The sequence below is a fragment of the Baudoinia panamericana genome (genome assembly GCF_000338955.1).
Source record: "Baudoinia panamericana UAMH 10762 unplaced genomic scaffold BAUCOscaffold_5, whole genome shotgun sequence".
Lineage (NCBI taxonomy): Eukaryota > Fungi > Ascomycota > Dothideomycetes > Mycosphaerellales > Teratosphaeriaceae > Baudoinia > Baudoinia panamericana.
In genome coordinates, this window is record NW_006911261.1 from 483,543 (window position 1) to 510,913 (window position 27,371).

At 54.3% G+C, this 27,371-nt stretch overlaps 14 protein-coding genes across 14 annotated transcripts; 6 read left to right on the forward strand and 8 right to left on the reverse strand.

The window, feature by feature from the left end:
• Nucleotides 1-31: 31 nt before the first annotated feature.
• BAUCODRAFT_439100 (uncharacterized protein) lies at nucleotides 32-589 on the reverse strand. Its single transcript, XM_007677472.1, has one exon. It carries the CDS (start codon nucleotides 434-436, stop codon nucleotides 200-202), a length of 237 nt encoding a protein of 78 aa, XP_007675662.1. The 5' UTR covers nucleotides 437-589; the 3' UTR covers nucleotides 32-199.
• BAUCODRAFT_67918 (uncharacterized protein) lies at nucleotides 574-3,224 on the reverse strand (the record flags this gene model as incomplete). Its single annotated transcript, XM_007677203.1, has 5 exons — nucleotides 574-1,069; nucleotides 1,129-2,761; nucleotides 2,809-2,942; nucleotides 3,003-3,108; nucleotides 3,173-3,224. The coding sequence occupies 5 exons, from the start codon at nucleotides 3,222-3,224 to the stop codon at nucleotides 574-576; spliced, it is 2,421 nt and encodes an 806-aa protein (XP_007675393.1).
• A 578-nt stretch (nucleotides 3,225-3,802) lies between these two features.
• On the reverse strand, nucleotides 3,803-5,475 carry BAUCODRAFT_138488 (uncharacterized protein). Its single transcript, XM_007677473.1, has 3 exons — nucleotides 5,303-5,475; nucleotides 4,629-5,191; nucleotides 3,803-4,566 (listed from the first exon to the last, which is right to left on the reverse strand). The coding sequence occupies exons 1-3, from the start codon at nucleotides 5,439-5,441 to the stop codon at nucleotides 4,231-4,233; spliced, it is 1,038 nt and encodes a 345-aa protein (XP_007675663.1). The 5' UTR covers nucleotides 5,442-5,475; the 3' UTR covers nucleotides 3,803-4,230.
• A 395-nt stretch (nucleotides 5,476-5,870) lies between these two features.
• BAUCODRAFT_47702 (uncharacterized protein) lies at nucleotides 5,871-6,065 on the forward strand (the record flags this gene model as incomplete). Its single annotated transcript, XM_007677157.1, has 1 exon — nucleotides 5,871-6,065. A coding segment is annotated over one exon (195 nt), but the record flags the coding sequence as incomplete, so codon positions are not given.
• Nucleotides 6,066-6,435: 370 nt separating this feature from the next.
• Nucleotides 6,436-7,736, forward strand: BAUCODRAFT_147283 (uncharacterized protein; the record flags this gene model as incomplete). Its single annotated transcript, XM_007677474.1, has 2 exons — nucleotides 6,436-6,468; nucleotides 6,747-7,736. The coding sequence occupies 2 exons, from the start codon at nucleotides 6,436-6,438 to the stop codon at nucleotides 7,734-7,736; spliced, it is 1,023 nt and encodes a 340-aa protein (XP_007675664.1).
• A 560-nt stretch (nucleotides 7,737-8,296) lies between these two features.
• On the reverse strand, nucleotides 8,297-8,665 carry BAUCODRAFT_147284 (uncharacterized protein; the record flags this gene model as incomplete). Its single annotated transcript, XM_007677475.1, has 1 exon — nucleotides 8,297-8,665. One exon carries the CDS (start codon nucleotides 8,663-8,665, stop codon nucleotides 8,297-8,299), a length of 369 nt encoding a protein of 122 aa, XP_007675665.1.
• Nucleotides 8,666-8,930: 265 nt separating this feature from the next.
• On the reverse strand, nucleotides 8,931-11,411 carry BAUCODRAFT_439176 (uncharacterized protein). Its single transcript, XM_007677476.1, has one exon. The coding sequence runs from the start codon at nucleotides 11,163-11,165 to the stop codon at nucleotides 9,195-9,197; it is 1,971 nt and encodes a 656-aa protein (XP_007675666.1). The 5' UTR covers nucleotides 11,166-11,411; the 3' UTR covers nucleotides 8,931-9,194.
• Nucleotides 11,412-11,429: 18 nt separating this feature from the next.
• BAUCODRAFT_130376 (uncharacterized protein) lies at nucleotides 11,430-12,088 on the forward strand (the record flags this gene model as incomplete). Its single annotated transcript, XM_007677477.1, has 2 exons — nucleotides 11,430-12,033; nucleotides 12,077-12,088. Exons 1-2 carry the CDS (start codon nucleotides 11,494-11,496, stop codon nucleotides 12,086-12,088), a joined length of 552 nt encoding a protein of 183 aa, XP_007675667.1. The 5' UTR covers nucleotides 11,430-11,493.
• A 105-nt stretch (nucleotides 12,089-12,193) lies between these two features.
• On the reverse strand, nucleotides 12,194-14,049 carry BAUCODRAFT_23503 (uncharacterized protein; the record flags this gene model as incomplete). The annotated part of the gene is made up of 2 exons (XM_007676930.1): nucleotides 12,194-13,991; nucleotides 14,042-14,049. 2 exons carry the CDS (start codon nucleotides 14,047-14,049, stop codon nucleotides 12,194-12,196), a joined length of 1,806 nt encoding a protein of 601 aa, XP_007675120.1.
• Nucleotides 14,050-14,327: 278 nt separating this feature from the next.
• BAUCODRAFT_87777 (uncharacterized protein) lies at nucleotides 14,328-16,501 on the forward strand (the record flags this gene model as incomplete). The annotated part of the gene is made up of 2 exons (XM_007677327.1): nucleotides 14,328-15,102; nucleotides 15,158-16,501. Coding segments are annotated over exons 1-2 (1,878 nt in total), but the record flags the coding sequence as incomplete, so codon positions are not given.
• Nucleotides 16,502-17,744: 1,243 nt separating this feature from the next.
• On the forward strand, nucleotides 17,745-20,997 carry BAUCODRAFT_42293 (uncharacterized protein; the record flags this gene model as incomplete). Its single annotated transcript, XM_007677143.1, has 3 exons — nucleotides 17,745-17,928; nucleotides 17,981-18,218; nucleotides 18,408-20,997. Coding segments are annotated over 3 exons (3,012 nt in total), but the record flags the coding sequence as incomplete, so codon positions are not given.
• Nucleotides 20,998-21,132: 135 nt separating this feature from the next.
• Nucleotides 21,133-23,385, reverse strand: BAUCODRAFT_32874 (uncharacterized protein). Its single transcript, XM_007677006.1, has 2 exons — nucleotides 23,154-23,385; nucleotides 21,133-23,103 (listed from the first exon to the last, which is right to left on the reverse strand). Exons 1-2 carry the CDS (start codon nucleotides 23,301-23,303, stop codon nucleotides 21,277-21,279), a joined length of 1,977 nt encoding a protein of 658 aa, XP_007675196.1. The 5' UTR covers nucleotides 23,304-23,385; the 3' UTR covers nucleotides 21,133-21,276.
• Nucleotides 23,386-23,408: 23 nt separating this feature from the next.
• BAUCODRAFT_439981 (uncharacterized protein) lies at nucleotides 23,409-24,195 on the reverse strand. Its single transcript, XM_007677478.1, has one exon. It carries the CDS (start codon nucleotides 24,062-24,064, stop codon nucleotides 23,696-23,698), a length of 369 nt encoding a protein of 122 aa, XP_007675668.1. The 5' UTR covers nucleotides 24,065-24,195; the 3' UTR covers nucleotides 23,409-23,695.
• A 641-nt stretch (nucleotides 24,196-24,836) lies between these two features.
• On the forward strand, nucleotides 24,837-27,181 carry BAUCODRAFT_32879 (uncharacterized protein). Its single transcript, XM_007677007.1, has 2 exons — nucleotides 24,837-26,841; nucleotides 26,902-27,181. Exons 1-2 carry the CDS (start codon nucleotides 25,070-25,072, stop codon nucleotides 27,026-27,028), a joined length of 1,899 nt encoding a protein of 632 aa, XP_007675197.1. The 5' UTR covers nucleotides 24,837-25,069; the 3' UTR covers nucleotides 27,029-27,181.
• Nucleotides 27,182-27,371: the final 190 nt, after the last annotated feature.

Below are 27,371 nucleotides of genomic sequence, written 5' to 3' on the forward strand. Positions count from 1 at the left end.
CAAAGTCAAAACGCCTTGCGTCAGCGCTAAGCGAGAGTTAGGCCTTACACATACACGATCTATGCCTCGGAAGCTGCAATCCTCCAGGAACTTCCTCAAACCATTGAGAGGGAACGTCAACCAATCTTGGTCAATGAGAACATATGAAGAGAGCCAAGGAGTGAACTCTTTAGCCCGTCACTTCCCACTCGTTGACTAGTCAGTAAGAACGAACACAGCCGTAATCCACGACTTTTGCATCATCCGACCGCATGACAGTATGGGAGTCCGCGGACAGAGAAAGGGTGCTCATTGTTAACCGAGCAGTATATACAAGCTTCCGGCGTACAGCCGCCAAGCTGTTCTCCAGCGTTCCTTTCCCTAGCAACTCTCGCGTCCTTCGTACAATCAACGCCAAGGAACGCCTCATATCCCCGCTACCACCCTTCTTCGGCATGCTGCTCAAATGATCTGTGTTGCACGACCTGCTAATACTAAGTGACCGTTATACAACGAGCCTCGCAAGGCCCGCCGAAACAGAAGCTCCCTTCCACTCTCTGCCCACATGCCATATTGCAGAAGACCAACGTCATCTTACTCCTGCCCAAACCCGACCGTCTCCTCCACAGCCCACAACAACTTCTGCTGCAACGCATCAAAAGTCTTATACGGCGGCAGATCCAAGCGATTGAAACACGTATGACTCTTCGGCAACTGGCCTTCCTCGCCCGACTTCTCAATGGTAAATCGTCTCGGCCCGTCGCTACCCTGCAGATCCTTGAAACCATTGACTGGGATACGGCTGGTGCCCGTCGCGAACTGCAGCAGGCGCGACTTCTGCTCCGCGTCCCAGCTGCGGATGCACTTCCAGAAGTTGGTGATGACCGCGTCGGATTCCGTGTAGCCGCGGTAGTCCGTATGTTTCTTCCAGTCATCGACGTCGATGTCGGCGATGCCTCCGATGAGCAATTCGAGTTCGCGCTCGTCGAAGACGTTGACCAAGTCGGCGGGGATGAGTTCGTGGAATCCTGCTATGAACGCGTTGAACTGCTCCTCCACGCGCTTTTGGATGCGCCATTCAGTGATCAGTCTGTGTCAGAAGTCAGCACACGCCACGCCGCCATCCTACACTTTTATCATAAGACTTACTCAACATATTCCTTTTTGTTCTCGTTGGTCACTTCGATGTCCTTGCCGCCCGGCTTCAGCTCGACCGTGACCTTCTCCCCAAACCGCTCATCCTCCACCGAGAACGTGCTGTAGATGACATCGGTGATATCATTGTCCATCGCCCAGCTAAGCGTGCGGTGGAACTCAGCATCCACGCCCTCCATATCCTGCAGCGCCACCTTCTTCCTCAGGATCATCTTGTAGAAAGCGCCAATGAAGAAAGCATCCAAGAACCTTCGGTGGAAGATGGCCAGCCCCACAACGCGTCCGATGAACTTGAAGTAACCTAAATGCTCAGGGTTGATACCCGAGTGCGGATTGATCTGCAGCGTGTAGTTGTCGTGGGCCGAATACTCAAACAAGCAGTAGAATGGGTTAAACATCTCATGCGAGAGTAAGAAGAAGAATTCTCGGGACAGCCCACCATAGTCGAGGCCATCTTCGCCGTCGAATTTGATCATCAATCGTTTCTTGAGGTCGTTTGGCGACTGACGCATAATCTCCGCGTACGAGTCCTCGAAGATGTGGCTGCGGCGTACCTTGACATGGCATTGGCCACTGAGGATGCGCAAAGCGGGCTGCGAGCGGAAGTAGATAAGCTTCCGCCGGAAGTCACGCTTGTATTGCGGTACGTTTTGATCCAGGGATGATGGTAGCCTTGGGTCATCCCAGGTTGTTGTTTTGGTGTTGTGATCGACAAAGTACACACGAGCGGTGTTCGTGAGACGCATCTCCCAGCCGCTCGGTAGAGGCCCAAGTTGCGAGACCGGTTGTTGCTGGATGGTGCTGTTGCCGGTCGCGTTCTGCCCATACATGCGAATGTACTGCTGTCGGCGAGGATCTACCCAAGTGGTGGTGCGGGTGTTGTGATCAACAAAGTAGGCTCTACCTTCTGGAGTGTGTCGCTGTTCCCAACCTGCAGGCAGCTCACCCGTACCGGCGGTAGTAGCGCCAGTAGCCATCATCTGCGCTGCACTGGCCGAAGTACTTGCGCTGGGCGTGTGCGACGGCGAGGGCCGATCAGCCTGAGTAGGCGAGCTGGCACCGGTCCTATCCTCGGGCAGCATACGCTGCTGATGCCTGTCTCGCTCCATGTTCTGTTGCTGCTGCATTTGCGCCCTTTGCTCACCTGCATTGAAGTTTGCAGTCGGCCGGATCCAAGTCGTTTGCCGCGAGTTGTGATCCACGTAATACGTCCTGCCGAGATTGTCCTCCCTCCTCTCCCAGCCATTCGGCAATCTTCCTTGTGCATCTTCAAACGCACTGAATCCCGACCCATCAGTCCGCCTCGGCGCTGCGGAGCCGTTTGTACCATTGGTCTGCGGTGCTCCCGGTGGAGGCTGAGTTAGGTTCGTTGTCTGCCGAGTTACAGCAGCAGAGGTAGTGTTGCTGGTGGGTCTATCAGCCGCTAATGATGTGGTTGACTGCGCACCTTGCGCCAGAGTGGGTGTGTGCACGCCGTTCGTAGATGGTCCGGCGGATGAAAGAGAAGGTCGGTCAGTGTTAGTGGTCTGAGGTAAGGGCGCCCTGAGGTTAGTGGAAAGGTTGAAGATCAGCTTGCCGTTCACGACCAGGTTATCATTGGACTTTCGCAGATCTTTTGTAAGCATTTCTAGATCTATTAGCGCGGTCTTGCATGGGAAAGGGTAGGTGACGAACCGTCGGCGCCAGCGTCGAGGTCAATAACACTTCCGATCTTTACGTTAACCACGCCAAGAAAGCCTTGGTCCTTCTTCTTGAACTTCTTCTGGTCAAAGATTTGTACGGCGAGTATGCTCTCCTCTGTTACTCTCCTATACATAAGCTGTCAGCATGGAACACACCAAACAGACAGTGGCGGTATGTAGGCTTACATGTCGAAGCTCTCATTCCAATACGGGTTCAGTGTCTTCTTGATCACACCCGTGGTCTTCGTCTGCTCGCCATTGACAGTAGCGACCGCGAAGGGATCGGGAAAGCCTACGCTCGTCCGTCAGTCTGCGTACATCGTAGACATGGGGAAGCATAGAAGGCGGTTACATACGAAAGACATCACGCTTGGTCAGACCATCCGCGGCAATGACTGTTGTATACATCAGCTTCTCCGTTTACCTCGCGTCTGTTCATGCTTTTGCGTACTCGTCACCCTCAAGTTGGGCTGCGCTGGTAGTTCCATAATGCCTCTGCCTTGGCGCCTGCTCTGTATCTCCCAGCTTCCAGTGCCTATGAGACGGCTGGGACCCCCTTCTCAGATTATCATATGAACCACTGCGTGACTCCTAGAAGCGGAAGTAGTAATGGTATAGTAGGCGAACGTCGTGAGATAGGTGCTCGAAGGCGGATGTGGAAGCGTGGGTGGCTGTGCCTGCGCGATGTCCTGATGCGGGCGGGCCGATACCAGGTGCAGATATTGCGCGAGGGGACTCTTAGTCAGGCTTGTCAATCGCTCGCGCCACCCTGTCTCGACCGTGAGATGATTGTACGCGGATGAACAACCGTTAGCGGAGGCGAGGGACGTCGCAGGAGCAGCGGCAGCGGAGTGGATAAGGCGGCGTCATGGCTCTGCCCACTCTGCCACGAGGAAGGCAGAGGCGGCAACCCTTCGCTGACTCTTTCCGCCCCGCACCCGCTCCCCTCGTCCAATGGGAGGCGCTTACATAACCGGGGCCCGCGGAAGGACAAGCAACGACGATGTTGTTCCCACCGTCGCTCTCCATCATGGACCATATACTAATGTACATGGTCTGATTAGGAGTGTGTATGCAGTTGTTGACGACCTTTCTTCGCTACCCGAAGTAGCTAGCTACCACAAATACCATAGCTGTACTGACGCCGTCGCTCAAGCTTTTCCCTCAGTGCAACCATGAGACAGAAATGAGAAACGCATAGAGTGGTATCACAAAGCCTGACCCTTCTTCGCCCATGCTCCCACTGCACCTGCTGTTCCAAGCGGACGTCCAACAATGCCATGCCATCATTATCTCTTATCGAACGAGACTCGCAGCGCCCCCGCTCGATAGCCATATGGCTGCAGCATGGGAGCACGACTACACCGATCATAGGCGCCTCGATTTATATGCGGGAGTCGTAGCATAGACCACTTCAATATCCATTCATAGTCATCCTCTGACTCTGCCGGCTCAACTCGCGATCCGCACTGGGACTAATCGGCCTACTACCATGCCCTTGCACCTGCGCGCTCGACTCCTTGAGCGCCAACAGTTGCTTGGCACGGAAGCTCTCATAGTGGATCTGGGACGTCGTTTCGATCAAGTCCTGCAGGTGCGTGCGGGTGAGGAAGTCGCGCAGGTAGACGAACTCGCAGTGCCGCTCGTCCTCGACATTGATTGTGCCCCAGCGGTTCTGGCGGCCGCGGACGGTCTTGCCGGCTACGTTGATGTTGTGTTCGGAGCCGACGACGGCGAAGGGGATGATAGACTGCATTATGCTATGGTTAGTGGAATTGTAGGTAAGGGGTGGTGAAGTTGGTGATGGCTCACTTTTATCTGCGCGTTCATGGCCGCTTCCTCGTGGTCGTACTCCTCGTTCTCGTATGGGTACATGCGAATGTTGTGGAAGGCAAACTCCTCCTTTATGCGGTCCTTGAAGAGTTGCCTCTCCTCTAACGTCAAGCTATCCGCCTTCGCAATCACCGGCACCACGTTGACCGTCTCGCTCAGCTTCTTCAGCACGACAATATCGATGGGCTTCAGAGCGTGACCGGTTGGAGCAATGAAGTACAGACAGCAGTGGATCCTCGTATCTTGAATGTATCGCTCTCGCTGGGCCGTGAGCTCTTTGCGGAGGTAAGCGCTGTGCTGGTCTTTGATGTACTTGATAATGGGATCCCAGCAGCGGTCGTTGTTGACGAGATCGCCGTAGCCGGGTGTGTCCACAATGTTGAGGCGTAGGCGGACGCCGTTCTCTTCGATGATGTGCGTAACGGGGTGAATCTCGGTGGTTTGACGGATGGGATCGTTCGGTGTGAGGCGACCCTTGGAATCCACGAGGTGTGAGGCGAAGATGGTGTTGATCAGGGTGCTCTTGCCGAGACCGGTCTGGCCTGGAAGAGGAGAAAGTGGTTAGTATGTTGCTGCTCTTGGAGCTCAATCTGTTCCCTCGTAGTATTGAAGAATATGTAGCATAACCCTCTCTACCTATGCAGTAGGCTTACCAACGCAAATTACATTGAACTGAAAGCCGCGCTTGAGCAGCTTGCGCTCGATCTGGGTGGTGATGCTGTCGAAGCCAACGTGGCTCTTGGGGAAGACCGACTGCGGTGGTTGCGCGTTCATCGCTGTCGTCGCCGCCATTGCGCCTGAATGCTGGGACTGTGATCGAGTGCTCAGAGGGTATATGTAAACCTGCCGCGCTTGGCAATGAGTGTACGAGCAACGAGGTCGAGCGAGGGAATGTGGGCGGTGATGGCGCAGAAACGGTGCACTCGACGGTGGTGAACCGCAGGGTCTAGAAAGGGGAAGCTGCCGGACAATGGCCCGTGCACTTGTGGAAGCTTAGGTGTTGGTGAAGCCTTCCTTTTCGGACACATAGGCACGAGACCTGCCACTAATAATCGGGCGATTGCGCCTCCGCAAACAATGGCGACTCTACACGCCCCATCCGCCTCCTTCCTCTCGGTCTTCCTACCAGTCGCACGTGCAACGCTCCTACCCCAACATGCTCCAAGAACCAGACGAATACCTCTGCTGCAGCAATTACGAACGAGCCTACTTCCAGCCGCGCTCAGTCCAATACCAGGCTTACTCGGCGAGCTATGGGAAGGTTTGCTCAATGCGGTGCCGAAGAAGAAGACATCGCACATGAAGAAGCGGCATAGGCAGATGGCTGGCAAAGCATTAAAGGACGTGACGGCGTTGAACAAGTGCAGCGCATGCGGGCGAGTCAAGAGGGCGCATGTGCTGTGTCCATATTGTGTGCAAAGTAAGTCTTGCTGAGGAGCCTAGTGGGGAACCAAGAAAGGGCGTCCTTCTAACGTTCAACGCAGGCATAAAGCGATGGTTCAGTACAGGGTGGAAGACAAAACAAGAACTGGACGTGGAGAGGGATCAGCGGCGGGAAGCGATCAACGAGGAGAGAAGAATTAGAGGCGAGGGTTTGATCGAATGGGAGGAGAGGGATACGGACTCCGCCAAGGCAAGAGCGAAAGAGGAGCGGCGGTCAATGTAGGGTCGGCATCTTCAAGCTTTTTACGGTACTGGAACGAGACTTTGTTCAGGAGGCGCTCTACCGGATTCATTATCTTCGTAGCGACGTGCTCACTAGCATCACATGGAAGCAGGCCAAGCCATGCCGACCCTTTTCGGTCCTTACACTTCGTTCGTATGCCTCCAGAGTGGACTGCTCGCTTGAACATGAAAGGCAGCTGCCTTAAGAACTGCAACCTTAGCTGCTCGTCTCGACGTGATATAGCCATGTAACTTCGTGTGATGTTCGTTGCGTGGTCGAATTGCCCCACGTCTTCTCCCATTCCACTTCACCTTTGCAATACACTCGTTCAACAATTTACGATATGAGCTTGGGTGCATAGATGCCGCAGACAATATGGTGATGACGACACCGTTGTGTCCCAGTACTGAGACAATGCTAACACTTTGCAGTCGAAACAATATCTTCAAACACACGCCATCCCGGATGCGCATCCTACTGACATCTTCGCGCTCGCTGTAACACCTTCGCAGGTGCTTTCCGCTTCCGGCTCGTCAAATATACGCATCTACAGCACGAAAGGCCAAATCATCCACGCGGACACTCCAGAAGACGAACATCCATACCCGCTCGTTCAAACTCTGGAAAAGGTCCACCCACTCGGTTGCCACCATATTTGCACAAGCCTCGATGGCAGGACAGCGGCAAGTGCCGGCTTCGGCGGCGAACTCAATATCTGGACCTGCTCGGAAGAAGGCTCCTGGACGCTCAAAGGCACCATCACCCCCGAACCCAAGAAAGCAGGCGAGCACTGGGCTCTCGCCTTGAGCGAAAACGGCCAGTACCTAGCATGTACCACCCACGATGGCCGCATAAACGTCTACGACACCTCTACCATCTCCTCCGAAGGTAAAGCAGAAAAGATCACGCAATACGAAACGAAAGGCTCCCTCGGCATGTCCGTCGACCTCTCCTCCAACGGCAGCATGACCGCCTCCGGCCACCAAAACGGCAGCATCTACATTTTCAACAACACCACCTCCCGCATGGCGCACAGTCTATCCGGCCTCATCAAACCCGTGCGATCCGTCCGCTTCAGTCCCGCATGTCGCTACCTAGCCGCAGCAGGTGACGCGCGGATCATCGCGCTTTACGACACGCAGTCTGGCGAGCAGATTGCGAACTTGACCGGTCATGCGAGCTGGATTATGAGCGTAGACTGGAATTGGAGTGGTGAGTATTTGTTAAGTGGTGGGTATGATGGCAAGGCGAAGATTTGGAGTGTGGAGAGGAGGGAGTGTGTGGCGACGCAGACGGAGAGTGAGAAGTGCTTGTGGACTGTTAAGTGGCTACCGAAGGCGGCGAGTGCGAGGAATGAGACGTTTGTTACGGCTGGGGCCGGGAAGGGACTGGCATTTTATAGGGAGGCTAGTGGGACGTGAGAGCACCAGACACAGTGCAGCGGTGGCTCTGTCTATGGTGGACGTGCTCGGCTGACGTCTAACCGCCTTGCGCGATGAGTCTGCGACATCGGAGGCGCCTGCGCGAAGTGCAAACGAGGTGCATTTACTCACCAACGCTAGTCTGTACCGCTCTTCGCGGGGAGACTGCATGAGCCATCCTATCATGATGTGGCTAGGATCGAATGGCATGTCTACGTTAGGCTTTACAGGGCCTATACGAGACATCACCCCTGTGGACGGAACCGGCGCGATGCTGTTGAGCTTTTCCGAGCCCTGACTGAGGACCTCCAGGTCGCGTGGCTCGGCTCGCCCAAAGCGTAACGACTGTCCACAACACATGCGAACGCAGCGTGTCGACGGCAAAACATGGCAACAGTGACTCCTACACTCCTAGACCTCCGTTGCCAAACATCAAGACCTGCGATGACGGCGAGTGTTGAGAGTGTGGGAGCTTGTTGTCAAGATCAATAAATGATCAGCATGTGGGTATCACATCTGCGGAAATCATCGCTACATGGCATCAGAATCGTCACACGCCCCTACCTCCTCACCCCTCCCAAGCTCCGGTATTTCTTCCCATCCCTCAGGACCCTAAAGTATGTCTCCACCTTCCGCAAGACGGCCTGCTCCTGCTGCTCTCTCGTACGCTTCCTCGCGTATCTCCCATACGCCCGCTCCTTGAGCAGGTCCTTCTTAGTTGTAGGCGTTATTTGCTTCCGGGGACCCATCGGCTTCCGGGCTTTCAGTTTGTGGGATTGATTCTTGCGTTTGGTTCGCTTAGCCGAGGAGCCGAGATGCTTCGCTGGTCGGCCACGACGAGAAGAGCTTGTGTGTAGAGCGTTGGATGGTGTGGTTTCAGTTTGTCTTTTGGTTGTCTTATCCTCCAGTTCAACGAGCTCCCCTTTCATGATACCACTGACGGCAGTGCTGTCTTAACCCGGCCGACGCCACCAGGGTAGCGGGAAGATGTCCCACAGTATACTTCGAGACGACATTGAGTCCGTTTTGAGTGCCTTGGTTGGTGTGCGACATCACCACAGAGGTCTCGGCACATATGAGCTGTCTGTTGCATGCCTTGGACACAAAGGAGACATGTTGACCGAGTCGCCCATGTGGCCGGATCCGGCACATAAAGGGACGGGCATTGAGTATTGTTGCTCGGAAAGAACAAAGAAGTCCTTAAGCTTCATTGCGACTTCTCGCAATTGACGAGACACGGCAGGCGAGGCGAAGGCGTGTGGTTCGACATGAAGTTGGCGAAGCATGCATAGAAATGCTGACATCCGGAAGGGTTCAGCTCAACCTGCGCTGCAGTGAGAACATGGCATCAGGCCATCTTTGAAATCACTCTCCACATCAACCATCCATCCTCGGACAGCCACACCAACGCCACGCTAACGGGCAGATAACAATTTACTACAGCCTCAACATAAGACCTTAGCTCGTCTGCAGCGTAACTTGTTTTGTGCCTTCTGTTACCTCCTCCAGCGCATCACCAGCCTTCGGGTCACTCTGCACGCCATCCTTCTCCACACTCTCTACGCTGCCCTTACCTTCATCGGCCGCCTTCTTCCCATCAGCCTTCGCAGCCTTCTTCCTGTCCTTCTCCGCCTTTTTAGCCGCCTTCTTTGCAGCTTCAGCCTGCTTCTGCTTCTGCAATTCCTGTCCGCCGAACAACTCCCGCCACTCCTGTTCCTTCTCCGGCTTGATGTTCTTGAACAGATGCGCAGCTTTGCCGATAGTGTGACCGCCGGATATGCTATCTGCTTTCCAGTCGTCCGGGATGATGAGAAGGTCCGCTTGCAGCTGCTCGAGGATGGCACGAGTGGTGGCGGGTAGATAGGGCGCAATGACCGAAGCGAGGAGGTGGACGTGGTTGATGCAGAGGTGGACGACAGCGTCGCAACGTTCGCGCTCGTTGCTGAAAAGAGCGTTGTCGAGACGGTTGTCTTGAAGAAGCTTATTGCCGAGTGAAGACAGTTCGCGAGCGTTGATCAGACCTGCCTTGAGATGTACCGCGTCCATCTCCTCTCGGTAGCGCTTTAGAATGTCATTCGCTTCTGCGATGTGTTGTTCTAGATTCTTCGCAAGATCCGAGGAAGACTCTAGCTTCGGTGCAGCAGGTATGACTGAGTCGTAGTTGGCAGAGTTGACGAACTTCAATATGCGGTTCACAAAGTTGCCGAAGTTCGCTACCAGCTCGTTGTTGTTCGCAGAGATGAAGCCATCCCACTGGAACTCGGTATCGCTAGTCTCCGGTCTCCTCAGCAAAAGGAAATACCTCCAAACATCAGGCGCAACGCCCGTCTCCTTGGCACTCGAGCCAAACACGCCGATGCCACGGCTTTTGCTGAACTTTCCTCCTTCGTAGTTCAGATATTCTGTCGTGCTAAGTGTGTTCAGCATCGTCCACTTGTCGCCTGTGCCAAGTTGCGAGCACGGAAAGACGACGGTGTGGAAGGGCACATTGTCCTTGCCCATGAACTGATACAGCTTGACATTCTCCGGATCACGCCACCACTTCTCCCAGTGCTTCGTATACGTTGCTGTAATCGAGACATAGCCGATGCAAGCATCAAACCAGACATACAGCACCTTCTCATCGTAACCCTCTAGCGGCACCGCGGTACCCCACTTCAGGTCACGAGTTATACCACGCGGTTTCAAACCTTCCTGTAGCCATGCATTGGTAATGTGCTTGCTGTTCTCGCTCCAGGCGCCTTCGACCTGGCTTTTCTCGCTCCACTTTGCAACCTGTTCCTGTAGCTTGTCCAGCAGCAGGAAGACATGCTTTGTATCTTTCGGAATCGGCGTCGCACCATCAAGCTTACACCGCGGGTTTATCAGGTCCAGAGGCTCGAGCAAATGCCCGCACTTGTCGCACTGGTCACCTCGCGCATCGTGGAAATGGCAGATCGGGCACTCTCCTTCCACGAAACGATCAGCGAGGAAACCTTTATGCTGCTCGCAGTACGGCTGCGTCGTTGTCCGCTCGTCCAAGTAGCCGTTCTTGTGCAACTTCAAGAATATATCCTGCGCAATATCGGTCTGTTCTTGCGTCGGTGTCCGGCCGAAATGATCGAAGCCGATTTCGAACCAGTCGTACACTTCCTTGTGCAAGCGGTTGTACTTGTTGCAAAGCTCTTGGGGAGTCACACCCTCCTCGATCGCCTTCGTCTCGGTCGCCGTACCGTACTCGTCTGTCCCGCAGACGAACAAGGTCGGATGACCGCGCGCTTTGCAGTATCGTGCAAAGACGTCTGCAGATAAAACAGAGCCGATAATGTTGCCTAAGTGGGGCACGTTGTTGACATACGGGAGCGCGGAAGTGATGAGGATGTTCTTCTTGCCAGGTTCAGGGAGAATCTCATGCTTTGCGGAGCCATTGACGCCGTTTGCGGTCGCCATGATAGCTCGCGTGAGCAATGGTGTACAAGGCTGGTTGTCTTGCTGGAACACTAGATCCGATGCTGCGGCCAGCAGCGGAATGTTCAGACACTAGTTCCTCGTCAGGCGTGTATTGATCCTTGATCTTCGCTTCGTACCGCGTTTTGTGGTGCTCCTATTGAATATGTTCAGTCATCGCGAAACAGTCATCGCCAAAATCGCTTCCTCTAACACAATGCGGGGCGAAGCATTTCCTGCTGACTCAGCTGGGGCGAGCCATTAAACCAATATGAGAAATGACAAGATACCTTGTTATTTGCATGGACCATGATGTCCGAAGTAAATAACGATGTCGAATGAGGACTCGAACCGCCACGATCCTTTCGACTCCTTGCTGTCGCTTGAGGACCAATACTACAACGAAGGCTACAACCTAGGTGTTGCGGACGGTACCCGCTCTGGCCGCATCGAAGGTCGACTCTTTGGACTGGAGAAAGGCTTCGAGAAGTTTGCAGAGCTTGGCAGACTCAATGGCAAAGCTGCTGTCTGGCACGCGAGGTTACCTCGCGGCAATAATGTAGCCGATTCTGGAAGAAGCGAGTCCCTCGAGCAACCGAAGGATTTTGCGACTGTGCAGAGTTTGAATGGTAGCGAGCGACTCAAGCGCCATATTGATCGGCTTCTCGAGCTTACTGAACCGGACAGTCTTGAGACGAAGAACACTGAAGAAGCGGTCAATGACTGCGACGAGCGGTTGGCTGGCGCGAAGGCTAAAGCTACGTTGATCGCAAGGATCGTTAGTGAGGATGTGCCACAGCCTTCCACCAGCAACGGGAATGTTGGGAACGAGGAGACCGAGATCACACGATCGGCGACTTCCAAGCCAAGAGTGCCCAGCGAGATGGAGGATTTTGCTGGTCTTCCACGTTCAGGTGGCTCTGTGAAAGGATGAAATTCTTTCTTGTTGTCTCACATAGGGCCGATTAACTACGGGACGCCACGCTAGAAAGCAAATCAGCAGCACGCTCAGTGACAATCTGCATCAACCTTCACGTTATTGCAGCGCGTGCCGCCTCATTTGTCACCACTGGCGCAGACTCAACCTTCAGCTTCTTAGCCATCGTCTCGCCATCTCCGGCACCATCAACTTGGTTCTGCGCGAGGTTGCTGACATCGGCAAGCGGCGGCCTTTTCACGCCTACCGCAGTAGGAGGCCGATATGCGCCACGGTTCGTCATTCCGCCAGGCGGAGCTGGTGCACCAATACGTCGGTGCAAGTCCGCTGATGGGTTAACGAAGTTGGTTCGAATTGGAGTTACTGCTCCGTTCATGCCATTGCCGGCAGACGATGCATGGCCTTGCTGTCCATTCGCCTGGCCGCTGAGCGCTTGGCGAGCGACTGGTGCACTTCTTCCCGGGTTCACACCATGTGTGCGGCGAATGCTAGGGCTGTCGGCGTGCGGGTTAAATGCCATTGCATGGCCAACAACAGGGCGTGCTTCCGAGGGCTGGTTCAGTAGGTCCGCACTACGGCCTGTTACAAAGCCTTCTGGGAAGCCTGGCGGCGGCGAACGAGGGATGGGCATTTGCTGATCGTCCATATGCTGACCGTCAACGTTGGAAACGATGTTATTGCCGTTCGCTTGCTTAGATGCTTCCCGTTCAGCGAGAACATCGGACGGCGAGTCCGCGACCGTGGTGGCAGAAGATGGGTTGGAACGAACACCTAAATTGTCTGAATGGTTCTGCATTGGTCCAGCACTCTGCGGTGGTGCTAGAGGCGGTCGTTGTACACCACTTGCAATCGGTGCGTTTGGCGGCTGTGGCTTCTCCATCGGCCCAGGTTGTTGAGCTGGAGGTGGCGGCATACGGTTCGGTGGCGCCTGGGCAGCATTGGTCGGTGGCCGTGCCACGCCCGGCGGTCTTTGCGGGGCTTGCAGATTCTGGACCGGCTGCGGTGGTTGTACGTTCGGCGGCCGTAAGTGTGGCATAGAGTGCATTCTAGGTACGCCTTGCCTGTGGCCTGGGTGCTGCGGTACACCCATAGCTTTCTGTGCAGGAGTACCTGGCCCAGCTATCGTCGAGTCGTCCAGTATCACTCCGTCTGGGTGGCTGAAGTCCACATCCTCAAGTCCACTGCCGCCAAAATCATCGTCAAATTCGGCCGAGTTGACCGACAAGCCAGATTTAACGCTCGACTGTCGCACGGGACCCACAGCGTTGGTGGGCTGCGCTTCGACCTGTGCAAGGCTTTCTTTCTTAATTGGCGCAAAGTCTGGATGCCTATGGAGATTGTCTGCATCCCACTTGCTCGGCGCTACCTTCAACTTGGTCACCTTCTGCAGGTAGTCCTTGTCGTACAGACAGTTACCAAGCACATTGCCAAAGTTCCTCAATGCTCTCTTGAGGGCATCAGTCGCAGCTTCTTTCTTTGCCTTCTCAAAGGCAGCCGCTTTGCCTTTGCAGTTCTCAATGTGACCATAGCCAATGTCTTCATGGAATGTGCCGTCTCGCAACGTCACCCTCACAATTGTACTCAATCCCAGAGAGATCTTGCCAGACTCTGTGTTCTCATCCACGAAATCAATCTGGACGTTCTGAATGGCGGAGCTCCACCCGTTGAAGCCAAAGACCTCGTTAGCTAGATTGATAACCTTGTCCGCCGCAAGATAATGAAGCTTGCCGCCTCCCGCTCCTGGTCGCGTGGAGATGTACTCTGGTCCTAGTTGTTTATCTAGGCGCGATTGCAGCGTAGCAATCTCTTGAGCAGTGAACTCCGAGATATGTGGTTTGTGATCGGCGAATGGGTTGGTTGTAGCTAGAGTGTCTCGATGTTGATCGCCGGGTCTAAGTACTCGTCAGCTCTATGCTCGATTGGGATGCACAGCGGCACTTACAGTGGCATTTTAGACCATTGTCATAGCAAGCCGAGAGGAAAAAGGCGACGGTCGTATGCTCGTGGTTGTGCGGTTGGCAGTCGAGTCGAAAGCGCGATCCGAACGACGCGCCGATGTCTTGGCAGGCAGGCGCATGAAGCGTCCACACGTGACTTGTAAGCTCAGTGCAAGGCGTTCCTTTGTTGGATGCTCGTGCTCAATAGCAGCACGTGTGAAGTAACATATCTGGACTTTGCACCACGACGACCACCACTCCATACCATGAACGAACTCTTTTAACAGTCTGCCATTGTCTTGACTGTTGGAAGCGATCCTACTCTCCGAATCACACATCGTCTGCACCTCTGGCACCTCTTCTAGTGGCTGACGACGACTTCCACTGGACCAGGCCGACACTTGGAGGAAAGGTGCAAAGTCCGTCTCCACTGGCGCATGGTGGGACCATAACACATCGCCAAGCGCATTGCTGCCGCGCCGGCATGAGCAAGCCATAACAGCCTCCTCTTCTCCTCACCATCCTCGGCGACATGCCACGTACGCGAAGCGCGCCGTCCGGGCGGCGGAAACATTGGCTCTATACCCTCCCGCACCTCCTCGCATTACAATGGCTACCGACGGCGACGGCGGAGAAGACGGCCGCCGATTACTATGTCCACTCGCTTCCCGGCGCTCCTTCTCCTCTACTCAAGATGTACGCAGGACATATTGAGATCACACCTGAACACCACGGCAATCTCTTCTTCTGGCTTTATAAAAACCGACATATTGCGAACCGATCACGGACAGTAATATGGCTGAACGGCGGACCGGGCTGCAGTAGTATGGACGGCGCGCTGATGGAGATTGGTCCTTACCGAGTAAACGAAGATGGATCGCTAAGGTACAACGAGGGTAGTTGGGATGAGTTCGCGAATATATTGTTCGTGGACAACCCTGTCGGTACCGGTTTCAGCTATGTAGACGGTGACAGCTTCGTACATGAGCTTGACGAGATGGCCCGCCAGATGGTAGCTTTCTTGGAGAAGTGGTTCGCTATCTTTCCCGAGTTCGAGCATGATGATGTCAGTACAATCAAATCCTGCCAATATGCGTGATGAGAGCTGACGCAGAATGTAGCTCTACATTGCAGGCGAATCTTATGCCGGCCAGCATATTCCGTACGTTGCAAAGGCGATATTGGAACGAAATCAAGCCCACCAAGACCGAGCATGGAATCTGTCCGGCCTTCTGATAGGCAATGGATGGATATCTGGTCCTGACCAATATCCAGCATACCTGCAGTTCGCCTATGAGTCTGGCTTAATACAGAGTGGCACCGACCAAGAGAGGTCCATTGAAGACCAGCAGAAGCAATGTCTAGAACATCTCTCTCAGGGCGACAAAGATCACGTCGACTCTCAAGTATGCGAAGCGATATTGCAAGAAATTCTTCGTGTGACGATGCAGAACGGCAAGTGCGTGAATATGTACGATGTCCGATTGACCGATTCTTATCCCTCTTGCGGAATGAACTGGCCACCCGACCTGAGGCAAGTTACGCCCTGGCTTAGGAAGGCAGATGTTGTGTCGGCTCTGCACATCAACCCGGACAAGAAGACGGGGTGGGAGGAGTGCTCGGGTCAAGTGGGCAACAACTTCCGAGCGGTCAATTCAAAACCGTCAATCAAATTTCTGCCAGAGCTTCTGGAGAAGATGCCTGTTATCCTCTTCTCAGGCGATCAAGATCTCATCTGCAACCACATCGGGACCGAGACACTGATCTCCAATCTCGAGTTCAATGGCGGAACAGGCATGGAGACAGCGCCTGGCTCTGGCCTGTGGGCGCCGAAGCGGGACTGGACCTTCGAGAATGAACCAGCCGGTATCTATCAATCCGCCCGCAACCTGACATACATTCGCTTCTACAACTCAAGCCATATGGTACCCTTCGATTACCCGCGAAGAACACGGGATATGCTAGATCGCTTTATGGGCGTTGACATTGCCTCTATAGGCGGTACTCCCGCAGACTCCAGGATTGACGGCGAGAAGGCGGGTCTGGAGACCTCCGTTGGCGGGCATCCGAACAGCACCAGCGCGGAGGAAGTCGCGCAGGAGAAAGCGGACGCAGCGGCGTATAAGGCTTATGCGAGATCTGGTGAGGCCGCGTTGACTGTATTAATAATCGCCATTGTTGCATGGTTCGTTGTAAGATGGCGCATGCGGCGCAAGCGCACAGGGTACAAATCATTGTTTGGCTCGGATCCGTATGATGGACTTAACGGCGGGCCTTTGGCGTCTGGTTTGGGTTTGGATAGCGTTAGCAGAGCATCTGCAGGCAGGTATAGGGAAGAACGGGATGTCGAGGCTGCTAGGGACTTTGATGAAAGCGAGCTCGATGATTTGACGAATCATGGGGATAGAAGGAGGGATACGGATGGAGAGCACTTTGACTTAGCGGATGATGAGGATGCGGATGAAGGTTCCGATGGCAAGACCGCGGGTAATGGGAGAGCGCATTGAGGTCAAACCTCGGTTTATAGTAAAATCCAATCCTTGCCAACCGCTTCCATGACACTCGCAGAGACTATACGCCATCTTGTGAATCCGCTCTGCTACCTGATGGGCAATGAATTAATCCTGCCCACCTTCGCCAGAGAACAACGTACCTTTTTCAACTTGGACACCCACACATTCTGTCTCGCTCGCTACCATATAGATTTCTGCTACTGGCCCTCAGTGCCTTGGGATCACAATTACATGAAGCCAATTACCGTTGCGCAGCAATAAGGCTACGCTAGTGGCGTGACCTGCAAACTACAGCCATGGCTGCATGGGGGCCGAAGTGGCTGCAGGTTGAAGCGCTCAGCTGTGGACTGACACCACTACTTCGGCAGTACCAGCCTTGTCCGGCACATGATGGCTTCAACCGCGCTCCATGGTCACAGTCTTGGGCGCGTTGGCTTCAGCAGTTATATTATGCTAGAACGCAATGCCGAAGAAGGCGCCTTCGGCGATTGCTGGCCTGCAGAGTGCCATTGACGAGGGCAACCTGCAGCACGTCGAGTCAGCTCTGAATGCGTGCAGGATCCCACAAGACAAGCTTCTTGCCATCGCACTTGCGATAGCGTGCGAAAAGGAGAAGCTCAATGTCGTCCAATTTCTGCTGAAGGAGAAGAGGGCAGATCCAAACACGACCTCTACTGGCAAGCCTCCGCCGCTTTTGATCGCTGCAGAGGCTTGCGGTCTGGATAGCCGTTCAGTGGAACTCATTGAACTGCTTCTAGAATATGGCGCAGACCCTAATGTCAGAAGCCGCGATGGCAAAACTGCTCTTATGCTTGCGCAGACGTGTGAGGTTGCCCGGTTGTTGCTCGCCCGAAGAGCCGACCTGTATGCGAAGGATGAAGATTTACGCACAGCGTTGATGTACGCTCATTCGCTTGAGTCAATCGACAATGCTCCAGAGATCGACGCGCAGGCGGACAGAGATGGATCAAGCAACAGTGCTAATGCTTCCATGCGCGAGGAGCGTAAAGCACGACTTTATGCTCGCAAGTTCGAGTTGGTCGAGCTGCTTCTCGATCATGAACATCAGCTCGATCTCAACGAGCGTGCGGAACCGCTAATCCATGCCAAGGACAAGGCCGGTTGCACTGTGCTTATGCTCATGGCCATGGAAAAGACAAGTGATGACCCCGTCAACGAGAGCGTCAGGAACCGAATCGCCGCGCTACTTATAGACCGCGGCGCTGACTATGAATCTGTTGACAACCTTGGCCGCGATGTCCTCGTGACTGCTGTGTGGCGAAATCGGATCCATCTTGTCAAGTTACTCTTAAACAAAGGAGCGAAAGTCGACCGTGTCGACCGTCGAGAGAGGAACATCTTTCACCACATTGCTGGAGGTTAGTGAACGCTCATCTATCTCGCTGCCGTGCTAACCTCCTTCACTTTTAGACAGTGACAGAGGTCTGCAAGCGGATACATCCACTGGAGAGGAGATTCTACGACTTCTATTGGCAGAAGCTGGGCCGAAACACCTCGAAGCCCAAGATGCTCGGTTGAGGACTCCGCTGCACTGGGCTGCCGCAACAGGCAATTGCTTCGTTGCAGCTGCCCTCTTAAAAGATCGCAATGTAAATGTGAACGCAGTAGATCATAACGGAAGGAGCGCGCTGCACCTCGCCGTGCGGTGGTCGCCCACTCTTAGCGACGAGGGAATCGGGCAAAGACCACAGCGACCGGTTATCATGATGCCGGATGACAGCGAAGTCGTGCTCAAGCGTAAGCGCACACAGTGGAATAGGTACGAGTACCTGAAAAAGGAGTTTGACGGCAAGCTGCGTTCGATGGAACAACTAGTTGAGCGCCGCCTTACAGAGAGGGTGAATGTGCTTCTTGAGCACGGCGCAAAGATTGGAGCTGAGGCTGACGGCGGCTTCACTCCGTTTCATACAGCATGCGCAGATCAACCCAACCCTGCAGTGCTCGATCTGCTGTTGAGAGGCCGCGATGAAGCTCATCGACGGACGATACTCCGACGCAAGACATTGAGTGGTCGTTCCGCATTACATCTTGCCTGCGAAGTTGGCAACACCAGAGTTATTGAGTATCTTTTGGCTGACCCAGCCGTGATCACCACCACGAGGGACAATTTCGGTAACTCGCCGTTGCTCAGTGCCGCTTTCAGTAAGCATAGAAATGTCGTAGAGTTACTGGCGCCGTACAAACAGGCACACATCGATCGATTGGGTGAGGCCGCGAAAGCCGCAGCTCAGCAATTCAACGCCACGATTATCAACTTCGGAGAGTACAAACGTGGCAATGAAGTGGACAAACGAAAAAGCGTCTTTGATGTACTCTACAGCAATCCTCGTGAGGTCAAGAACGGCGATGCTGGAGTAAGCACTGTATGCAGAAAGGGTGATTCGACGCGGTTTAGGTGGATACATCTTCCGGTTAATAATGTTGCATGGTGTCAGGAACTACTCACCAAGCGCTTTATTGAGGAGGGTGCGAAAGATGTCGAAGCCTTCAAGGCTGTCGAGCGCTCTTTCATGCACCAGCATCGTGGACAGAGATTTCACTCCAGCTACATGCGACCAATGTGCCAATCAATTGGCCGCACGGTGCAGGCGTCTCCTCCAGCGGATACCACGTCAGTCAACGAACATGCGCTTTCACCCAGTACCGACACGAACGAGCGGGCTAGACAGCGGTTGACACTGCGTACGGATGTAGAGATTGTCGAAACGCAGCCGTCTCCAAGCTCCGGCACTGCGGCAGAAGACAACTTTATTTCGCCTGAAGCAGTGGTACCCGGAGCGACAGTCTCCGATGGTCGACTACCTTACCCTCGGCGGCATTCAACGTCGAGCATAAACCGGGGCGGGCTGCTTGCACCACCGGAGGAGGCTGATGGCATTCGGCCAGTCCAGCGGTCGTCAACTCTGGAAAGTTGGGATGAGCGTGAGCCGCCCGAGCGTCATCGACCCAAAGAGCGCCCTGTGCTACATCAGCGCAAGCGAAGAGGGAGTAGTGCATCCAAATCTAAGGTTGAAATGGACGACCTATCAAGCGTGGCGGAGCACAACGTGTTTCTATTCGCACCATATCTCCACTTCGAATTTGACGATGAGCGGAAGGAGATGCAGAAAGCCATCGAAGATGCCGGAATGTCAAATGGTCACAGCAGGCCGACAGCCATCGCCTTCCAGGAAGTCCTGCCAAGCCCAGAGGAGCTGCTAATTCGTGCACATCTTCATGACCAGCTCCACATCCGTCGCACATTAGACCAGTCATTCTTTCGCAATATCGACACGTCTGTGCGCGATGCAGACCAGGTCATCTACCGCTACGAGAAAGAACTGATGAAGCAAGGTGGAGGCAACGAGAAGCTAAAGGTTCTGATGGTCGATCAGCTTTGGATGTGGGTGGTGGGTAAAGATCTACTGATAACAAGCTTCCCGCGACGGTGGCGCCAGACACGCAAAGACCACCCGTTGAATGTGCTTGAAGGCATTATCGAGGAGATCAATGCTAACACTGGCGAAAATGTGCGGAACATCTACGAATTGGCTGTGCTTATCGCAGGTCGTTGCTTTGGCGCCTTCGATTGCTCTGGGGTCCGAGAAGACGGCTCGAAGTTTCTGGACATGTTCGAGTCTTCCATTGGGCTGGCTATGGATCAGGAGACCAAGTTGTTCGCCGAGTTCAAACATGCTTCTCAAGAAGTATCTGACTTCCTGTTGAGTCGACACGAGCAGCAGTCGGCGCAGGCCAAGGCACACAGTAAAAGGGCACGCAAATTGTCGTCGTCAAAGCTACCACGGAATGCTAAGGAATTATCACCCGGCCAAGAGCCTGAAGAGATCCACACACTTATGGAAATCGGGGCGGAGACCAAGCTACTGTCCGACGTAAAGGACATCAGAGACGAGCTGGATATGCTGAAGATAGTGTTCCAGCAACAGCAGCAAGTCCTTCCACAAGTCTTGGACACCATGGAAGGCATTTTCGGCGACAATCCCATGATCAAAGCGCAACGAGCGAAGGTGGAACGGAGACTGCAGATCAACGAAAGAGCGGTGTCTCATCACGTCAACGAGATCAAGCGCATGGACAAGCAAGCCGAGCGAGTGTATCTCTCCATCCGCGACCTGCTCGACCTCAAACAGAAGCACGCCAATGCGTCTGAGGCTCGATATGCGCGATACGAGGCGGCAGAGACCGCTCACCAGGGCCAAATTCTGATGGTCTTTACGATCGTCACTGTCATCTTCTTGCCCCTATCGTTTATCGCCACCTTCTTCGCTCTCGACATCACAGAATTTCCGCATCAAGGCTCCGACCAGCAGCTTCCTATGGGATATGTGCTGAAATACCTACTTGGTATCGGACTGTCGTTCGCTGTACTATGTGTCATCGCTGCCTTGTCCTTTGACAAGATTGCGCGGTTATTGAAGACTAATTGGACCTCACTCACGCATGGGATGGCACAACGCGATGGGAACAACGCTGCCAAGCCGGCCGGTCAAACGACGTCCATCACTGCAATTTCCAGTCCAGCAGCGCACGACCAGACCGAAGCGCAGTCAGTGCTTCGGCGATCTACATGGCGCTCAGCACGATCTGCTGGCTCGACAAGGAAAAGCTTCGATCAACAAAGGGCTCTGGAGGAGGGTTGAACCCGAGATTCATAAGCATAAGCGGCGCGCAATCAAGATGTTGATCACCTAGGTACAGCCACAGTATCAGCCATTCAGGACACCCCTAGCAACCTGTCCGACTAACCCAGCGTACTCGCTGAATAGCACGCTCACAAGCACACTCTCGCCTTCACTCTCCGCCCACCGACCAGCCCTGATGAGCTTCTGCTTCCAGCTCGCCTTCTGCTGCTCATCAAGCTCGTGCCAGCGCTTGGCCTTGGTATCTCGCTTCAGATACTCTTCCGTGTCCGCATGCACATCCACAGACACATCAGTGCCCTCATTACCGTCTCGAATCACTAGCGCCTTCTGTTGCGCGTCTGGTGAAGTACCATGAGCGGCAAGTAATTCCTGCAAACGGCCTTTGCCCGGCATCCCAGAAGGTACCGCAGACTCGACGACGGACGAGACCGTGTGCTGCATGCCTCTGCCGAAGCCAGCGGCTGCACTTGCAGGCCTGTCAAGCAACTCGCGAGCGTCGCGTGGCAGTAGACTAAATGGGCCAACCCAGTCGCTGGAGAAGCCAGTCGTGAATGACTGTATCAAGAAGGCTGCAACAAGCACGACCAACGAGATAACGACAATGAACGAGATCTGCGTGAAGCGCTCGTCGCTGGGGTGGTTGAGCACATAGCGGCTGTGCTTGTCTTTCGGCTCGAAAGGCGACAGTGGGAATGTGTCAACCACAACCGTATTGCCGTAGGATACCGAAGCCAAGCGGACATATTGCGGTCCTGGGTGCATCATCGTTTCGGCCTTTCGCGGCGGCTCCTTACCGCTCGCATCCTTTGCGCCATTCTCGGGATCCTCTGCACGCAAAGGTGAGTGGAAGGGCGAGAAGCAGATCTTGGTCATTTGATGCTGATGGACATCTCGCAGGATAAGGTAGTGCTTGAACGGCGAGAATGTGTCGGTCGCAGCCTGGTAGTTGGTAACATAGACCTCAATACTGATATCTTGGCTGGCGATGGCGACTATGACCTGACAGTTTCCATTCTTGTCCGCATCAAGAGCGCACACATCCATACTCACTGACTGACGTATGTGTGAGGGCAGAGTCTTCTGCAGCTGAATGGATGCCGGACCCGTAGGGTAGAGATGGATGATCTGTAGCTCCGCGCCACTCTTGTTCGGCTTGTTCGCAAGCGCCACCAGGCTCTGTCCGTTCAAGAAGCGCAAGCAGCGGTACTTTGATCGCGACTTCGGGTCCTGTTTGGCGTCAGGGTATGGCATTGACTGCACACGCCGAGGCCCGTTAGGCGTCTTCTCAACCTTCTTCGAACCGAAGTTGTACTTGTAGCTTTGCTCGTAGATGTCATAGTCGGTACAGTATGCCATGGAGAAGACAGACTCGTCAGTCTCGACGATGTCCAAGTCTGTCGCTTCGGCGTCTTCGGGGAGATCAATCCGAGCGATAACGTCTGAGTCGCTGGGCGTAGCGCTTGTCGCACTGAAGACAACGATCTCGTTACTTTTAGCCATGCCAGTTGCGACTGCACCAATGCGCTTGCTGCCCGACTCCCGCTTGTGCGCGGGTGAGAGTCGCAGTATGCGCTGGTAAGTCTCGCTCTTGTCCGCCTTCGCGGAACGGAAGAGTGACCGTTTGCCAATCTGCTTGATCTCCCCTTTCGGTTCAGCGCCATCCTTCTCGGTCCTCTGCTTTTTGCGCGGCGGATACTTGACGTCGAAGGAGCGAAGATGCTCGTTCTTGCCGGCGTTCTGGTTCGCTTGGGAGCCATTGATGCCCGCAAACACTATTAAGCCGTCTTTGGTCGCGAGGTTGGCGAGCGATTGCACCGAGTCCTCGTCGCGCGACAGTTCCACTTCAGCGGCGGTGGAGATGGATGCGCGGTTGGAGATATCGAGGACGGACTGCGCAGTTGTTAGCATCTCCCCTCCGTCTGTAGCAGTCTAGCACTTACGATCTGGTTCGGCACACCGGTTTTGCTCTCGCCGCCTCCACCTCCGACCACAAGATAGCCGCGATTGTAGGGGTCGAAGTCCGCCGCAAATACGGGATAGGGGAGGGTTGCTTTGGCGTAGGACACCTTCGAGTTCATCTGGTGAGGCATGTTGGAGAATCAGAATTTCAGGACGTTCGCTCAAAGTACAGAATGCAGAGTTGAGTGATATACTGGGAAAATCGAGCAAAATTGGGTGCCGAGAGACCAAGTGTCTTGTGAACACCTCAATGTCGCTTGGGAGCACGGTGACGTGGGGGGTTTCCGCTTTGGGAAAGGCATCAACACATTAGCTAGGAGCAAACGCTCGTTGCTATTCAGATCTATCTCAAGAATGGAATCGAAACAGCAAGCATGGACTACTCGTGAGTGGAAGACGCTACAGAGGACCGAGATTTGAGCAAGTGCACAACCGTCACAGCGTCGTCCCTGAGACACTACGAACCCTACATCAGGTCCGCCCCTACGAAGCCTCGCACACCTTTCTCGCGGCATTGTCACCGTCAGCACGGCGGAAAAAGGAGCTGCCGCACCTCAGCATCCTCCCGCTCCATCTCCTCCTTTAGTCGCTCCCAGTCCTTCTGAGCCCGCTGCATCTCCGCCTCCTGCTTTCGCCACTTCTCATCTTCGCCGTCCTGCTGTTTCTGTCGCTCAGCCTGCTCACGCTTCCACATGGCTACCTCCCTTTCGTAACGAAGGCACTCGCGTGTGCACCAGTAGCACTGCTCGGCGCCTTGTTGAGTTGCAGTGGTGAAGCTTGATCGGCAGCGCTTCGGAAGAAGAGTGGTCCAGTTGGTCAGATCTCCGCAGCGCTCCAGATGTTCTTCAACGTGGTCGCAGATAGAGTAGATTGTCTGAATGCTTTTGCACATGGATTGCTCGTTCTTGCAAATGTAATGAGGTAGCAGAAGACAAGAGCGACATCGTCACTACTGTGTCTAATAAGGTGATATGGGAAGTTTGCTGGGGGACAAGGAACTGTGCATCAGACACATGCCGATACAACGAAAGTGATCGAATAGGAAGAGGCTGAAAAGGACTCTAAAGTCCTGAAAAGGCGACAAAAGTCAGACTATTCCTTATCCCAGTCTATCGAGAAAGTAGGAAAAAGACATTGCTCGCTCATGCAAGCGTATGGTGTTGTTGTGGTGTGGGTTGGTCCATTCAAGCGAGCCGAGTGCGAATAACAGCAGACTACCAGCTGAACCGTTAACTGCGCAACTGGAACATGGTGCAAGACGCTGCATTGTTGTTCCATCCACTCTGGACGCCGTCCCTGCCAGCTATTCAACAGTATCGCAGGTTGTCGCAGGTTGTTCCACCATTGAGACCGAGCATCGCAGGGTGCAGCCTGAAGCCGGTGAATGCTGTTTGCGAACAGGAACGGCGTATCAATTGGGGACTAGGTATGCATCAACCTGTGTACTTGTGTCCTCATGCACGGACGAGCCTGCCTATTGATATGGCAGTTCAGGTTGAGATGTTGTTGTGCAGGCTTGGAGGTAATGGAATGCGTGAATGTGTTGAGGGTTGAACGGCGGATGGACTCCGAAGCACGGACCATGTCGTGACAGGCTTTCACAAATTTGTTCGAGGCGCAGCGTGATGGACGGACAGGCTTGACCAGCAACACTCTGTGTCGCCGCCCATTCACTACCATCTCCCCGAGCTGATCATTCTTCCTCAAGACAGCAGCCGGCCTGCAAGCAAGGCGTGAGTCACTCGCATCCGACCCCCGCCACTCTTACTCCCACCACCAAAACTTTTGGGCTTGCGCCAATCGATAAGCGCCCCTCCATCCACATCTTCGACCCGCCTACACACATCCTGCTGTGCCTGCTCCTTCATTCTCCCATCAAGTAGACGCTGCAGCGAAGATGGTGTCCGCGTCGAAAGCAGCGCGTCAGGCGAAGCGCGAGGCCGATGGTAAGCCAGCGAAGAAGACGGCAGCCTCCAAGGCGGCATCCAAGGACGCATCTGCAAATGGCTCCGAAGCCAACTCCGTCAACGGCGACGATGCACCCCTCGAGGATGCTGACGGAAACCCATTGCCCGGATCCAAAGAACCTGTCATCACTAGCAAAATGGCAAAGATTGCGTTGCAGGAGGACAAAGATGGCATCTCAGACCGTGTCACAACCGGCGTGCTGGCCTCGTTAGAAGCCAGCAGAGACGTCAAGATTACATCGGCGTCTTTAGTCTTCCACGGCAAAGTGCTGGTCAACGACACCACCCTTGAAGTCAATTATGGCCGACGGTACGGTCTGTTGGGCGAGAACGGCTGCGGAAAGTCTACGCTGCTCAAGGCCATCGACAAGCGCGAGTTCCCTTTCCCAGAGCACATCGACATCTACCTTCTGAATGAGGGTGCTGAGCCGTCTGATACCGGTGCGCTTGTATGGGTGGTGAACCAGGCAGAGAACGAGATGAAGCGGCTAGAAGGGTTAGCAGAGGAGATCTTGGAAAAGGAAGGTCCAGACAGTCCCAAGCTTGAAGAGCTGTACGAACGTATCGACGGCATGGATCCTTCTACATTCCACACCCGCGCCTCGCTGATTCTCACCGGTCTCGGCTTCAACAAGAGCACTATGGACAAGAAGACGAAGGACATGTCCGGTGGCTGGCGGATGCGTGTCGCCCTCGCCAAAGCTCTCTTCGTCAAGCCTTCCCTCCTCCTCCTCGACGACCCCACCGCCCATTTGGATCTCGAAGCCTGCGTGTGGCTAGAAGAGTATCTCAAGAAGTGGGACCGCACCCTCATCCTCGTTTCGCACTCCATGGACTTCCTCAACGGCGTGTGTACCAACATGATCGACATGCGCATGAAAACACTCATGTACTACGGCGGCAACTACGACACCTACATCAAGACCCGCACCGAACACGAAGTGAACCAACAAAAAGCGTACGAAAAGCAGCAAGACGAAATCAAGCACATCAAGGAGTTCATCGCCAAAGCCGGTACTTACGCCAATTTGGTCCGACAAGCCAAATCCCGCCAAAAGATCCTCGACAAGATGGAGGCGGACGGCTTCATCCAGCCCGTCCACCACGACCGCATCTTCACCTTCAAATTCGCCGACGTCGAGAAACTGCCCCCTCCCGTGCTATCCCTCGACAACGTCACCTTCTCCTACTCCGGCAACGCCAAAGACAACCTCTACGAGAACCTCGACTTTGGCGTGGACATGGACTCGCGTACCGCCCTAGTCGGACCCAACGGTGTAGGCAAATCGACCCTCCTCCGCATCTTCACTGGTAAACTCAGTCCCACCTCCGGCTCCGTATCGCGACACACTCACTTGAAGTTGGGAATGTACAGCCAACATTCCGCCGAACAGCTGGACCTCAATAAATCCGCGCTGGACTTTGTGAGGGACAAGCACTCGAGTATCAGCCAGGATTACCAATACTGGCGACAGCAGTTGGGCCGGTACGGGCTCAGTGGTGAGGCGCAGACGGCGTTGATGGGCACATTGTCCGAGGGCCAAAAGTCAAGGATCGTGTTTGCACTGTTGGCGATCGAGGGGCCGAATATGTTGTTGTTGGATGAGCCGACGAACGGATTGGATATCCCCACGATTGATAGTTTGGCGGATGCGATTAACTCTTTTTCGGGCGGTGTGGTGGTTGTGTCGCACGACTTTAGGTGAGCCGAATACCAGCAGTCTATCATGTGGTTCTTAGGGTGCTGACTTGATGGAAATAGGTTGCTCGACAAGATTGCCAAGGATATCATGGTGTGCCAGAACAAGACGGTGACGAGGTGGGATGGTTCGATTGGCGAGTACAAGAACTTTTTGCGGAAGAAGATGCTTTCGAGTGGGAGTGTTTGAGGAGCCAGAGCCAGCTTGCAGCCCTAGCCTATGGGCTGTTCATGTGTATCCGCAGGCTTCGGCAGGCTTCGGACGGTGATGGTGGTGGCGGTAAAAGCACTTTGCAGTCGAGCAGAACCATGAACGGTGGCGAGTGCCGTGGCGGCGCCGGTGATTGCCTCCCCGTGACGCCCATGATTCTGCGCACGATGCATAACGGCGCGTGGGATGCATTGGAGGGGATAGACCTAAAGGCGTTTATGTAGACGAACTCCTGATGTGTAGCGCAGACTAACGGGCATGTGCATCAGTATCGCAATCGATTCCCTGTGATTTGTTGGTTTAAACATATCGTCACATTGTG